The 14,335-nt window shown below is 41.2% G+C and overlaps 2 protein-coding genes across 8 annotated transcripts in view; both read left to right on the top strand.

The window, feature by feature from the left end:
* Positions 1 to 16: 16 nt before the first annotated feature.
* LOC127914453 (uncharacterized) lies at positions 17 to 6,511 on the top strand. Of its 2 annotated transcripts, none has more exons than XM_052490554.1 (3): positions 17 to 1,021; positions 1,122 to 1,427; positions 1,681 to 6,511. In XM_052490554.1, the coding sequence occupies exons 1-3, from the start codon at positions 632 to 634 to the stop codon at positions 1,738 to 1,740; spliced, it is 756 nt and encodes a 251-aa protein (XP_052346514.1). In that variant the 5' UTR covers positions 17 to 631; the 3' UTR covers positions 1,741 to 6,511. The 2 variants fall into 2 exon arrangements, with proteins under 2 accessions (XP_052346514.1, XP_052346513.1); XM_052490553.1 differs by having other exon boundaries at positions 17 to 1,070; positions 1,120 to 1,427.
* A 3,070-nt stretch (positions 6,512 to 9,581) lies between these two features.
* Positions 9,582 to 14,335, top strand: part of LOC118365716 (integrin alpha-L-like) — an 80,452-nt gene continuing 75,698 nt past the window's right edge. The window contains exons 1-4 of one of the 6 annotated variants that reach the window (XR_008088396.1): positions 9,589 to 9,775; positions 12,208 to 12,322; positions 13,971 to 14,068; positions 14,251 to 14,318. Coding sequence is in view for 3 of the 6 variants with exons in the window: in XM_052490541.1 (XP_052346501.1) it covers positions 9,727 to 9,775; positions 12,208 to 12,322; positions 13,971 to 14,068; positions 14,251 to 14,318 (330 nt within the window). In the remaining 3 variants the exon portion in view is untranslated. Of the gene's footprint in view, positions 9,776 to 12,207; positions 12,323 to 13,970; positions 14,069 to 14,250; positions 14,319 to 14,335 lie in introns of all 6 variants that reach the window. The other 5 variants (XR_008088395.1, XM_052490541.1, XM_052490542.1 and 2 more) reach the window with 5 other exon arrangements.

Here is a 14,335-nt window from a genome sequence, read left to right as displayed (position 1 = left end):
TCATATGGATTACAACACACTGCACTTCTTCCACTAAAAGCGCCTTCACCCGTTAAATGAATAAACCCGTTATCGGTATTCAAAACACTTAAGTTAAACATGCATAAAATGGCCATCTTTGAATTTACATTATATAGGCCTAATAATGCCATGCCCAAACCGCGTCTGCATGCTCCATCGTGAGCAAAATGATTTTGTCCCCCCCACACCAAACGTGATCACGACAAGCAGGTTGAAATATCAAAACAAACACAGAACCAATTATATTAATTTGGGGACAGGTCGAAAAGCATTAAACATTTATGACAATTTAGGTAGCTAGCTTGCTGTTGCTAGATGTGCTCAGTTTAGTAGTGAGCTTGTGCTAGATGTGGCTAGTTAACATAGCTTGCTAACCTAGCCAATGAGGTGTGTGTGTGTGAAAGAAAGTCATGTAAATTATGCTAGTTTACTACCCCTGATAACTTTACCAAATAATCATGTTTGAAGGAGTGTGAGTGTGTATGTCAGACACATAGTAATAGAAATGGTAGATACTACTGTACCCCTGATAATTTGGTCAGATAACCGTGTGTGTGTCTGTGTGTACAGTAGGTGACATGTTCATGATAGCTATCTAATAACTAGAGTTATGCTAGGTGATGGTTTGGCTTATCATGTTCATGTCTATGTAGAAGAAGACTGTAGGAGGAAGTGGAGAGGACTCAGGGACAGGTATCAGAGAGAGAAGGGCAGAGAAAGAGAAGAAGAGGTCTGGGTCAGCAACTTCAGGCCAGCAACCTTGGCGCTTCTGCTACATTCTTTCTTTTCTGGATCCATTTATTGTGCCTATGGCAACGAGTGGCAATTTTACAGCCAGACCCTCTATTACGTCATCCACAAGTGTTGTCGCCACCGGTGCATCAAGACCCTCAACGTCACCTACAACGTTGACATCATCCACAAGTATGACCTCCACCGGTGCAGAGAGGTCTACAACGTCTACATCATTCACAAGTATGACTACCACCGGTGCAGAGAGGTCTACAACGTCTACATCATTCACAAGTATGACTACCACCGGTGCAGAGGTCTACAACGTCTACATCATCCACAAGTATGAACTCCACCGGTGCAGAGAGGTCTACAACGTCTACATCATTCACAAGTATGACCTCCACCGGTGCAGAGAGGTATACAACGTCTACATCATCCACAAGTATGACCACCACCGGTGCAGAGAGGTATACAACGTCTACATCATCCACAAGTATGACCTCCACCGGTGCAGAGAGGTATACAACGTCTACATCATCCACAAGTATGACCTCCACCGGTGCAGAGAGGTCTACAACGTCTACATCATTCACAAGTATGACCTCCACCGGTGCAGAGAGGTCTACAACGTCTACATCATTCACAAGTATGACCTCCACCGGTGCAGAGAGGTCTACAACGTCTACATCATTCACAAGTATGACTACCACCGGTGCAGAGGTCTACAACGTCTACATCATCCACAAGTATGACCTCCACCGGTGCAGAGAGGTCTACAACGTCTACATCATTCACAAGTATGACCTCCACCGGTGCAGAGAGGTATACAACGTCTACATCATCCACAAGTATGACCTCCACCGGTGCAGAGAGGTATACAACGTCTACATCATTCACAAGTATGACCTCCACCGGTGCAGAGAGGTCTACAACGTCGACATCATCCACAAGTATGACCTCCACCGGTGCAGCCATGGAGGATGATGAAATGGAGGAAGCACCTCTGGATCTAGGACCACCTGAGATGATTATGAACCTCACAGAAGTGACCACTGAGGACCTCGTTGAACAGGATGTGGCCGTGGAGACAAATGAGGAGAGAAACGAAGAGGAACAACGTCACACCAGGTGTCATCGGAGGCACCAGCCCCCAGATCCACTCAACTCATTTCAGCAGAGGCTCCTCCAAGCCGTCGAGAGGGATGCAGCCCAACCTGATGCTCACAGGAAGGAGGATGAAGAGACCCTCTTTACCATGAGCCTGGTGCCAATACTGAAGAGGCTGCCTCAGCAAAGAAAAGCAACAGTTGAGGTTAAAATGTATCATGTATTGCTTTTCTAAGCCAAGTTCAATGGTACATTTTAATTTATTTTTTACATCACAGGTAGTGTCATAAGTGTTGCGACAGTGAAGTAAAGTAGGTCATTTTTACAGTATACTCATGTAGGCTAATTGGTATTTCAGATCAAAGTATTAATATGAGGCAAATGTATAGCCGTTGTTTCTGGGTTAGAAAATATCCTAAAACAGTTTGCCGTCTAAAACATTTGCCTGTCATATTCATCTTTTGATCTGAAATACAAATTCCATGAGTAAACAGCAAGTATTACCAACTTTACCACACTGTTCCTATATTTATGCCACTAATGACACTATACAAGCAGTATTTAGTTAACATAAATCTCACCTTTTATGGTGTCATATTATGTTAAGCTTGTATGTGTTGTTTTTCTCTTCCCTTCCAGAGATGGAGTCCATTTAGCCGACCAGCTCACAGGAAGGACAGGAAGAGGAGAGGAGTTGCCGGGTCGACCAGCTCACAGGAAGGACAGGAAGAGGAGAGGAGTTGCCGGGGCCGACCAGCTCACAGGAAGGACAGGAAGAGGATAGGAGTTGCCGGGGCCGACCAGCTCACAGGAAGGACAGGAAGAGGAGAGGAGTTGCCGGGGCCGACCAGCTCACAGGAAGGACATGAAGAGGAGAGGAGTTGCCGGGGCCGACCAGCTCACAGGAAGGACAGGAAGAGGAGAGGAGTTGCCGGGGCCGACCAGCTCACAGGAAGGACAGGAAGAGGAGTTGTCTGGTTGTTGTTTTGACCTCCCTCAGGGTACCTTTCTTTTCACACACGTCATTTCCGTTTAAATTCAGTCAATTCATAAAGTAATTTGTTTCTAAAGTCTTAGGATAGCATTCATTATTAGTGTTCCGTAGATTTCTGAATTGAAACTCATATACCGGAGAATTCACAGATGCACTTGTTGGTCTCTTACGAGACTAAAGGTGAATATATTTATTTAATTTAAAAGCACTTGAAAACCAGGGTGTTGAAACGTTTTGTGAAGTTATGTTCCATCAACCGGTCCGTGACGTCCAGGGGCCATTTGTTTGTTTAGCTGTGTTATGGGTACATATTTTCTTTTTTTTCCAGAAACAGACAGACACACACACACACACACACACACACACCTCTCCTCCACTCCTCTCTGAAACCTCAGATCTCCAGTGGTGCCCTGTCCTCTCGCTCTTTATGGCCATGTCTGAGGTTCCCCTACTACGTCTAGGCTTATGAGTAGTCCCTGTATCTGTCTGCAGTTGTGCCAAAGATACATGCTCTTGTTGTTCTCTTACAGATTACAGGCTACACATTCAGCCAACTTGACACAACTGTGGGAAGCATTGGTGAGCTTGTGTAGTAAATAGTTAATATTGTCGATCACCAGACTTGATTTATTTATTATGGCAATTCTCTCTCCCTGCAATTTGACGTTTGCACTACACCCAATCCTATAGCGGAACAGAAGATCAGCAATCTGTTCACTAGCGCACCTGACCGGTGTTGATTCAGTTTGCTGGTCCATCCAGAGGGCCGAGTGTGCGTTTCACTAGCCAATCTGTTGCACTTTTTCTTGCAAGGGTAATGTTGGGGCTACGGTCTCTGCCTGAGTGGAGAGTAATCCATGGACTCTGTGCCACAAAATAAGTGACAAAATGTTGCAAAACATGGCCAGATAATTTCAAGTCATCAGTCTTAAATCAAAGTTGAGTCCTGAATCTTAAGACTTCAAGTCAAGTCTCAAGTTGTTTTTTTAAACATTTTTTATTGAACATTTATTTAACTAGGCAAGTCAATTAAGAACAAATTCTTATTTACAATCACGTCTTACCCTGGCCCAACCATAACAGCGTTGGGCCAATTGGACTCCCAATCACAACCGGTTGTGATACAGCCTGGAATCAAACCAGGGTCTGTAGTGACGCCTCTAGCACTGAGATGCAGTGCCTTAGACTGCTGTGCTTACTCGGGAGCCCAAATCGGGAGCCTGAATCTATCAAGTCATCAAATTTGTGACGAGTCAGACTCAAGTCCAAGTCAAGTCATGTAACTAGAGTCCACAGCCTCTGCTGACTTGTGGTCAGACTTCCTTTAGGCAGAACAAACTTAAACTTACACCTTATTCAAAGCTGATTTGAATGTCATTGGGAAAACAGAAGGTGTCATATTTTTCTCTTCTTCTCACAAACATCCTTTCTGAATTTAAAAGTAATCCTAGAAGTAATCATCTAGTTTTTCAAAAGTATCTCTAATGTGATTACAATATTTTAGCTGGTAACATAACAGATTACAGTTAGTTTTTCTGTAATCCATTACATGTAACAGATTTTTGTTTAAATTTCTTTTACTTTTTTATTATTAACCCCTCCACCACCCCCATCTTCGGGGGACAAATATCTTAGTTTTTTGCAGCTTTTTTGCTACATATACATACATTTCTGAAATAAAACTGAAATTGTAACCAGCTTTGTATGGCTTGTTTAAAAAAGGGTGATGCTTTAAACAAACTTTCATTTTCAATTAGTCGGAAATGAAACGTTGTAATCTGTATGAAGGCAAAAAGGCCATTTTTGAACAAAGGATAATCCACTGGAGAACCATTTTTGGTTTAAGTATAATTTATGTATGAGTGAAGCTTTTAGTGAAAGGTTTAAAGCTTTAATATTGAATCATTTTAGCCCCCCAAGTGATCAAAACAATCCTGAAGCGTGGAAAACAATCCTGAAGCGTGGATTCCGATTGGTCAGACCAGCATTGAATAGTACGAAGCACGGGCACTTCCTGTTTGAGTTTCTGCCTATAGGACCGGAGGAGCAAGATGGAGTCGTGGTCAGATTTGCCAAATGGAGGGCGGGGGAGGGCCTTGTAAGCATTCCGGAAGTTTGAATTGAAATGGTCGAGAGTCTTAGTAGCGCGAGTAGGACAGTCAATATGTTGATAGAACTTCGGCAGCCTCGTCCTCGAAATTTCTTTGTTAAAATACCCAGCTACAATAAATGCAGCCTCAGGATATGTGATTTCCAGTTTTCATAAAGTCCAGTGAAGTTTTTTGAGGGCCGTCAAGGTTTCGGCTTGAGGTGGGATGAAAAATGTTTGGCGATGACGATAGCCATTTAATTGTGAGCTATTCTAGGTCGGGTGAACAAAATGTCTTGAGTTCCTGTATGTTCACAGAATTACACCATGAGTCATTAATCATGAAACACAGCCCTCCGCCCTTCTGCTTCCCAGAGAGATATTTATTCCTGTCTGCGTGATGTACTGAGAATCAGAGATGTTGTCAGGGTCCACATAGTCTCTATCCAGGAACTTGGTGTCTAATTGCCAGGAACTTTGTCCTGTAGTTAACCTTCCCAATGACCTTCAGAACCATGAGTTCACCTGTCATGTGTTGGTCCAGATTATATCCCAAGTATGTAATGCAGCATTTCTCCTTCACCACTAGACCATTACACTTGACTGAGAAGTTGGAAGAGTTTCTCACTTGTGTTTGGAACCAAACAGGATACATTCTGTCTTGCCTAAATGCATAGACAGTTTGTTGTCGGATACTGACTTTAGTCAATTCAGTGCTTAGGGTCTTTTCAATGGTCTCCTTATTATTTTGTGAAACCAATCATCCACATACTGGAACAGAGGGCATGAACAAACTGAATCCATGTCATTTATGTAGAGCAAGATTAAGAGTTGATCCTGTTACAAAAAGAAGAATCTCACCCAGTCATAACACGTGGTATCCAGTATAGCATAAAAGCCCCACAGGGAACAAAACAGCAAAACAAAGACACAAAAAGCATACAAATAAAGTGGAAAGACAGGATTAAAGTTGCTGCTGGTATCAATACAACCGGAGGAGAAAGTTATGCGAGCCAACGTTGGGTAGCATGGTGGTTTCATTCGATGGCCACATCAACTTTGATAAAATAATATGGTCTATAGGCTTCTTAACCTCTAAGAGAAAACATATTGGGATATCAATAAAGCTACCAAATAACTAGAAAAATGCAGAAGTTCCAGAAATAGAATGGCACTACTTATTTAGCTTGCTTCTAACCAGATCAGTAGAGCTGTTAATAATGCTTAAGAGTATAAGACGAATAGCACATTCATGAATGGCAAATAAAATTGTTTTAAAAAAAGACATCAAAAGGAATAAGGTTTTAAAATGTCTGTCCTATTTCTAGATCAGGCCCTACACCCAAACAAGGGCACTGCGTTCATCCACCTCTGGCCTGCTCGCCTCCCTACCACTGAGGAAGTACAGTTCCCGCTCAGCCCAGTCAAAACTGTTCGCTGCTCTGGCCCCCCAATGGTGGAACAAACTCCCTCACGACGCCAGGACAGCGGAGTCAATCACCACCTTCCGGAGACACCTGAAACCCCACCTCTTTAAGGAATACCTAGGATAGGATAAAGTAATCCTTCTCACCCCCCTTAAAAGATTTAGATGCACTATTGTAAAGTGGCTGTTCCACTCGATGTCATAAGGTGAATGCACCAATTTGTAAGTCGCTCTGGATAAGAGCGTCTGCTAAATGACTTAAATGTAAATGTTAAATGTAAGAAAGCTCTGGATGATGTTGTTTTACACACATTGAACCCCTTTTTTGGGGGTAGGCACAAAACTACCTCCATATTTCCATTAATCTTTTAAACTGGTACCGGTTACCTTCAGACGAGTCCTCTGACAATTGTGGGGGTCATAGTGTTCTCCGTTTTGCTCTATCTTTCCATAAAGTGGCCATACAAGCCAAACCGTCCGAACGCTACACTCGTTTTCGTGAGAAGACCAATTTTCAGGATGTTTCATGGTTTTTCCAAAAACCGCTGTAGCTCGGCAATCTTCCACCACAGATGCAGAAGGCCGCCAGAAGGCCACTCACAACTAGTTAATGAGAAGGGTGTGCTTAAAAGGATGCTCATAACTCTGCAATGTTAGGTTGTATTGGAGAGAATCTGTCTTAAATCATTTTCCACACACAGTCTGTGCCTGTATTTAGTTTTCATGCTAGTGAGGGCCGAGAATCCACTCTCACATAGGTATGTGGTTGCAAAGGGCATCAGTGTCTTAGCAGCACGATTTGCCAAGGCAGGATACTCTGAGCGCTGCCCTATCCAGAAATCTGGCAGTGGCTTCTGATTTAAATTCAATTTTCACAGAACCGCTTGTTGCAATTTCGATGAGTCTCTCTTGTTCAGATATCGTTAAGTGGACTGGAGGCAGGGCATGAAAGGGATAATGAATCCAGTTGTTTGTGTCATCCGTTTTGGGAAAGTACCTGCGTAATTGCACGCCCAACTCACTCAGGTGTTTCGCTATCTCAAATTTGTAAGCTTTTGTTCATTTGCACACAAACAAATCATACAATGATGACAGGACGTGTGTCCTTGTTAATGCAGACAGAATAGAGCTCCAACGTCTTAATTGTAACCTCAATTTTGCTCCGCACATTGAATATTGTTGCAGAGAGTCCCAGAAGAGGATGTCTACCTTAATTTACATAAATGTAATGGACATATACCAGGAGCTGTGCCAGGCCTGTGCCACGTCTGTTGACTCATCCAGCTGTAATGCACAGAATTCGCAGGCTTGTATGCGAAGCGGTAATTGTTTCAAAACATCTCTTGCCATGTCACTGATGCGTCATGAAACTATTGTTTGATGAAGGCATTGTCTGTATAGTTTTTTTGGCCTTTCCCCCCCAACATTGTCCCAGCCATATCTGCGGCAGCTGGAAGAATGAAGTCCTCCACAATAGTATGGGGCTTGCCTGTCCTAACCACTCGGTAGCTCACCATATAAGACGCTTCTAGTACCTTCTTATTAATGGTACCTGTTGCTTTTATACATGTCTTACTACTCGAAAGTCGTCTCGTCTTTATTCTCGCTCAAAAAAGTCCTGTGGCTTATTTCTCAAATTGGCATGATTTGTTTCTAAATGTCTGTGCAAGAGTGAAGGTTTCATAGAATTGTGAGATAGTACTTTTGCACATATAACACACTGTGGCTGAGGAAAGACACTACTTCCAATATAAGTGAACCCCAAATCAATGTAGTTCTCATCATATTTGCGCCTCTTCGATGGTCCAACATCCCTGTCTGTTGTTCTGTGCTTTCCCGGGTAAGGAGGCAGTAGCTCTTCAGCTGCATCAGATTCACAACTGTCAGTGTCCATGCGAGTTGGTCGAACAACACATGTAGAATTACTGATGCTAGCTTTGGATGTGCTCGTGGAAGCAGAACAACTTGTGTCGTCGACAGGTGCAGGTGTAGTACTGCTGGTAGTAGCAGTACTACCAGTAGAGCTGGTATGTGTCTCTATGGACGTGGGCCTTGGTAAATGGGCTGTTTGAAAATTTGAATATTTTTAACATTTATTTATTTTATAGAATCACATTTTAATTTGGCGTACCCCCGACGGCATTGTCCCAGTTTGGGAATACCTGCTTGAGGGTTTTAAACCAGTGGCAAGTATGTAGGCAATTCTGCAATTAATAATTTGCAGGAATTAGGCTTTTTGTTTCCTACATATTATTTTATATCGCTTTTCTAAAACCCAAAGATGCTACAATAAGCAACTATAAGGATAACCAACAAAAAAAGCAACAAATGACCTGGGATATGGTAGAAGAGGAGGCAGCTAGAAAGAGAACACAAACAAAAACTTCTAGATGGTGTGTCGATAGTTCAAAACAGAAGTGAAATGTTGCAATCACCAGAGGACATCCTCTGAACTTTGCACTCTACAACACACTGCAATAAGTTATGCAATGACAGTCCAAACACATAGGGGGTTCCCGACACTAATGTAAGATTTCTTATATTTAACCTTATTTTGACAGGGAGTCCTATTGTGACCAATGTCTCTTTTGCAAATGAGACCTGTAATTGCAAAGATACACACATCAAATACAAGTATGATATGCAAAACAGCACAAACAGCAAACATGAAGGTGTTGAAACATTTAACACTGTACAAGTGTGAAACTGATGTCACTGCGTAGCCAAAGACCGTTGTGGTTAAAAAGGTACCAACACCCTTCCTCCGACAGACATTTAGCAACTAGCTAACTATTTATCTCATCAGAGCAAATGTCAATGTGTACAATGTGGCAATTGGGACAACATTTGATTACAATTATTATGATATCAAACGGATATCCGGAAGTGTCTGAGGTTAGACAAAGTAACTTTTCTTGCGCTGCTGCTAGTGCCTATGTGATTTCAAACACAATAAAACTAACCTATAGTCATATGTGAAATCAAAATGAAACTCAACTGAATGGCCAAATTAGCTTTCTCATGTGTTTGCTGTTGCCTCTGTAGTATGTACTCTGTACCGGTTTTCTTGACAGGGTTCACACATTTGATACTTATAAAGTATTCTCACTGGGGAAGTATACAAGAAGGGGACGGGGCAATGTACCTATACCAATCATGGCAAAAGAGGAAGCTGCATAAAACATGTACAACCACTTTCTCACCCAAATGATAGTGATTCACTGCAGCTACTTTCGTGAGTGAGGCACACAGGAAACAAAGTGCAGGAAGAGGAGTAAGTTTCATTTGCAAAGGTTGAGTGGTGCAATATTTTCCTCACTGCATGCTAGTGAACAAAGTGAAGGAGAAGAGAAGATGTCCAGGCAAGGACCCCTCTGCCTGCTCACCTGCGTGGCAGCCATGGGTAAGTGCTGACTATCAGGATTTCACTCTGCTTAATATTCAATTACATATTAAAGGGGTTGTACAAAACATCGTCAGCTCAACTAGTAGAAACAAGTAAATTACTTTCAATATTACACGTTTTAAATTACATTTACACTAAATTACAGTTTAGTTTTAGTTTTGCTATTCCTGACTAAATCTAAATATGTTGAACTGTTCACACCATTGTAATCAATAGACAAACTTGAAGTACTGTAGAGGAGGATATGCTTTCAAAATGGATGCTTAACTTGCACAAGGATCATTTATGTAAAAGGAAGGAGCCTAATGTTGCCATCGGCTAATGGAGATCCCAACCAAATCAAAATCCAATGCTCTGAATTTCATTGACTTGTTAGTTGCTCCATTGTCACTATTTGGGGGCTTTTTAGAAAACAGAACTAGTCATACAGTATCCTGTTTTTTCACGTCAATAAAGGTAACCGTCTTCCACTTTTTTCAATTTAAGGCAGGAGTTGGTTTGAACCACAGGCCACTTAACCTTTTAAAACTAGATAGTAGTTGGTTTGAACCACAGGCCACTTAACCTTTTAAAACTAGATAGTAGTTGGTTTGAACCACAGGCCACTTAACCTTTTAAAACTAGATACAACTTCATTGTCGATTCATGTTTTTGAGACAGTCAATGATAAGCATGAACTATTGGCCATTTATCACAAATTTTTCACAGTGAAAAAGTCATAAAGAAGTTATTTACAATGTTACAGCTCCGTTAACTATTGATGGCAGTTCTGGTTGAACCACAGTAGCCTATAGCACACCTATGTTCAGCCCAACAAAATGTAAATGATGATTCCTCAAAATATGTTTATGCACCTTTTCATCCATGTGCACATCTTCCAGACTGAACCTTTACTTGTTCTCACCAGAGCCAGCGCCAGACTATGATCAGCTGGGGGGTACTGTTTGATGCTATATTTATAGTTAGGCTATTTATAATATAAGCAACGAATATTCCACCGACATGGTTCTGTGGCAATGCAACACATAACCAATAAGCAAAGCATCAACAATGAAGGTTCCAACACACACTGGACCAGAGCCATTTATTTGGGCTGGACTAACCAATTATGGGACACAGGGCAAAAACATCTTTCACCAACTGTTAGCCTAAATTTAATTCAGAACACAGCGGCGCCACATGTAGTGTACATGTTGTAACGATTTGGGAGAAGCCCAGGTAAAAATGGAGACACGTATAAGCTAACCTGGGTTATCTAGACGATGTGCAGCCCAGCACTTGCCTGTTTTGTGCGTCTCCGCTGTAGGAGTGTCAATATCAGGACCATAGCCAGAGGCCAAGCGCTCGGCCAAATTGATAACTACAGAGATGCGTGAATAGTGCAAGACGGGAATAGTGAATGCGCAACAACAGAAATGTATGAATTTACTTTAGGAAACGTTTTGAATGGACATAGAGAGAATGAGCAAACTCGCACGCATACCCGTCAAAAGGACCCACCATTTAAAGCCACCAGCGCATTTCAAACACACAACAGCAAATCACATTTCTCCTTTCATAAAAATGTTGGCTATTAAAAGCCTAGGCCTTGGATAATGCTAAAACAATGTAGCCTACCAAATGAATTGACAAGGAAAGTTTGAAGGGGGAGAGAGAGACAGCAATGCGATAGTAGACCTTTATTATGAAGGCCTATATTATATTTAAATCTGTCTCTGGTGGATATTATTGCCTGTCTTGCATAGCACAGGTCAGGTAGCATGGCAGCATAGGCCTACGAATGATTGATTAATATATGAATTACCATAAATTTGTAACACATCTGTCTTCATTATTCCCGCCTTGCACTATTCCCGTCTTGCTCTCTTCCCCTCTCCTCTCTCTATTGATAATAGCTCTGGCACGAGTATCCTAGCTCAAAGCAAATCCCAGGAATAGCAAAATAGTTTGGTCACTTATTTTGAGCAATTTTGTGGAACTAATAGGGAGAAGCAGCTTGCTCTTCCTTGCTGAGTATAAAATAGGCTGCAGGGTTGGCAATGAACTGGCAGGCAGTTTGACTGGCTAGAGCATGTAGCTCTGGTGCAGTAATATTTATATCAATAAATAACTGTATCCAAATGTTGATAGAAGGTTTTTTGGGTGGGCACAAAAGTCCATTTAGGGAGGCTTTGCCCCCCGCCCCAACGCCCCCATAGCACCTGCACCGGGTATCACTGACCACAATCGAAAATATGAAATTATTTCCTGTGTTGTAGGGAAGATCAGATATCTAATATTTGTGTGAAATGCTGTTTAAATTATGTATTTTATTGTACATCGTGGATTAGGCCTACTAGACAGCAAATATTTACGAATATCATTTTTATGCATCTAACCCAAATAGTTGTCTGTCATCCGATTGTACCCTTCTTCCTTTTCTTTGCCAGCTGTCTCTTCAATGGCTTTCAACATAGATGAAGCAAACCCCAAAATCTACAAGGGGGAGGAAAAGGATTTCTTTGGTTACAAGGTCCTGCAGTTCATTTCTGGCAAGGAGAAAGGGCAAGTGTTATTGTTATCGTGATAGTGAAAAATGCGAAGTATTATGTTACAAACATCTGCAAAACAGTATCACACACCTGAGGAAACAAAAATGACCAGAAAAATATTCCTGTGTCTGCAAACATGCACTAAATATATCCATAGCAATGTATTTAGAAATATATGTGTCTCTGTAAGCTCCAAAAGTATTGGGACAGTTACACATTTGTTGTTGTTTTGGCTCTGTACTCCAGCACTTTGGATTTTAAATTATATAATGACTATGAGGTTAAAGTGCAGTCTGGCAGCTTTAATTTCAGGGTATCTTCATCCATGTCTGGTGAAGCGTTTAGAAAGTACAACACCTTTTGAATGTTAGACGTACAAATATCACACCCCAAGACATGTGAACCTCTCACCATTACAATAACAGGGGAGTTATGCCTCTGTAATTTTCTCACTCATTATTATTCAAGACTCATTGAGGATGATCCTTTCATGGTAGCATCCACATATTATATTCTTATTTACTTTCTTAAATGATGTCAGCTGCACCCAATGCCCATGACTAATGTGCATCAGTGTATCAGTTATGCATCAGTGTATCAGTTATGCATCAGTGTATCAGTTATGCATCAGTGTATCAGTTATGCATCAGTGTATCAGTTATGCATCAGTGTATCAGTTATGCATCAGTGTATCAGTTATGCATCAGTGTATCAGTTATGCATCAGTGTATCAGTTATGCATCAGTGTATCAGTTATGCATCAGTGTATCAGTTATGCATCAGTGTATCAGTTATGCATCAGTGTATCAGTTATGCATCAGTGTATCAGTTATGCATCAGTGTATCAGTTATGCATCAGTGTATCAGTTATGCATCAGTGTATCAGTTATGCATCAGTGTATCAGTTATGCATCAGTGTATCAGTTATGCATCAGTGTATCAGTTATGCATCAGTGTATCAGTTATGCATCAGTGTATCAGTTATGCATCAGTGTATCAGTTATGCATCAGTGTATCAGTTATGCATCAGTGTATCAGTTATGCATCAGTGTATCAGTTATGCATCAGTGTATCAGTTATGCATCAGTGTATCAGTTATGCATCAGTGTATCAGTTATGCATCAGTGTATCAGTTATGCATCAGTGTATCAGTTATGCATCAGTGTATCAGTTATGCATCAGTGTATCAGTTATGCATCAGTGTATCAGTTATGCATCAGTGTATCAGTTATGCATCAGTGTATCAGTTATGCATCAGTGTATCAGTTATGCATCAGTGTATCAGTTATGCATCAGTGTATCAGTTATGCATCAGTGTATCAGTTATGCATCAGTGTATCAGTTATGCATCAGTGTATCAGTTATGCATCAGTGTATCAGTTATGCATCAGTGTATCAGTTATGCATACATTGACGGGATGGAAATTCTGACTTGTGTTCTGTCATATCACACCTCTGACAACATCGTGCTTTCCTCTTTCGCCATGCAGTTGCTATTCTAACCTTAGTAACCGAAAGAAAACAGATATACAACAGTAATTTACCAACATTGTCAGAAATGTTATGCAACCATTCTTGATCTAAAGTGTATCATATGTAATAGAAGTGGATGCAGTCTCATCTAAATCGACCGAACTAACATTTTTATTTCTCACCCACAGGGTAATGGTCAGTGCGCCATATCAGAAGAATGGATCTGGTGGAATCTGTAGATGTGCTCAAGACCGAACAAACTGTACAGACTGTTACACTCCTCAAGGTAGAGATGGATGTTGATGATACACTATACTGTACTTACTGGACTGCAATTTAGAAACATTTAACACCTATTCACGGTAACCATGGCTAATCGAGTATTAAAATATTGTTGAAATGTCAACAGGATCTTGAAAATGAGAAACACTAGTTGATTCTGCACTCCTGCCTTTCCCCTTTCAACAGAAACTGACACAATCAAGTACATTGGACTGTCTATGGTTGCACAACCTACTTCTCCTCCAACGTTCACTGTAAGATAAACTACCAA

Source organism: Oncorhynchus keta, chromosome 32 (assembly GCF_023373465.1).
Source record: "Oncorhynchus keta strain PuntledgeMale-10-30-2019 chromosome 32, Oket_V2, whole genome shotgun sequence".
Classification (NCBI taxonomy): domain Eukaryota; kingdom Metazoa; phylum Chordata; class Actinopteri; order Salmoniformes; family Salmonidae; genus Oncorhynchus; species Oncorhynchus keta.
Note: the sequence above shows the minus strand (reverse complement) of the source record. Positions and strands in the feature narration are given on the sequence as shown.

Excerpts from the sequence above, each read along its gene's own strand:
- LOC127914453 (XM_052490553.1), top strand. The coding sequence starts at position 632 with ATGCTAGGTGATGGTTTGGCTTATCATGTTCATGTCTATGTAGAAGAA. Across the intron at positions 1,071-1,119 it reads TGACTACCACCGGTGCAGAG|AGGTCTACAACGTCTACATC; the intron begins GTCTACAACGTC and ends ACCGGTGCAGAG. Across the intron at positions 1,428-1,680 it reads ACCTCCACCGGTGCAGAGAG|GTCTACAACGTCGACATCAT; the intron begins GTCTACAACGTC and ends CGGTGCAGAGAG.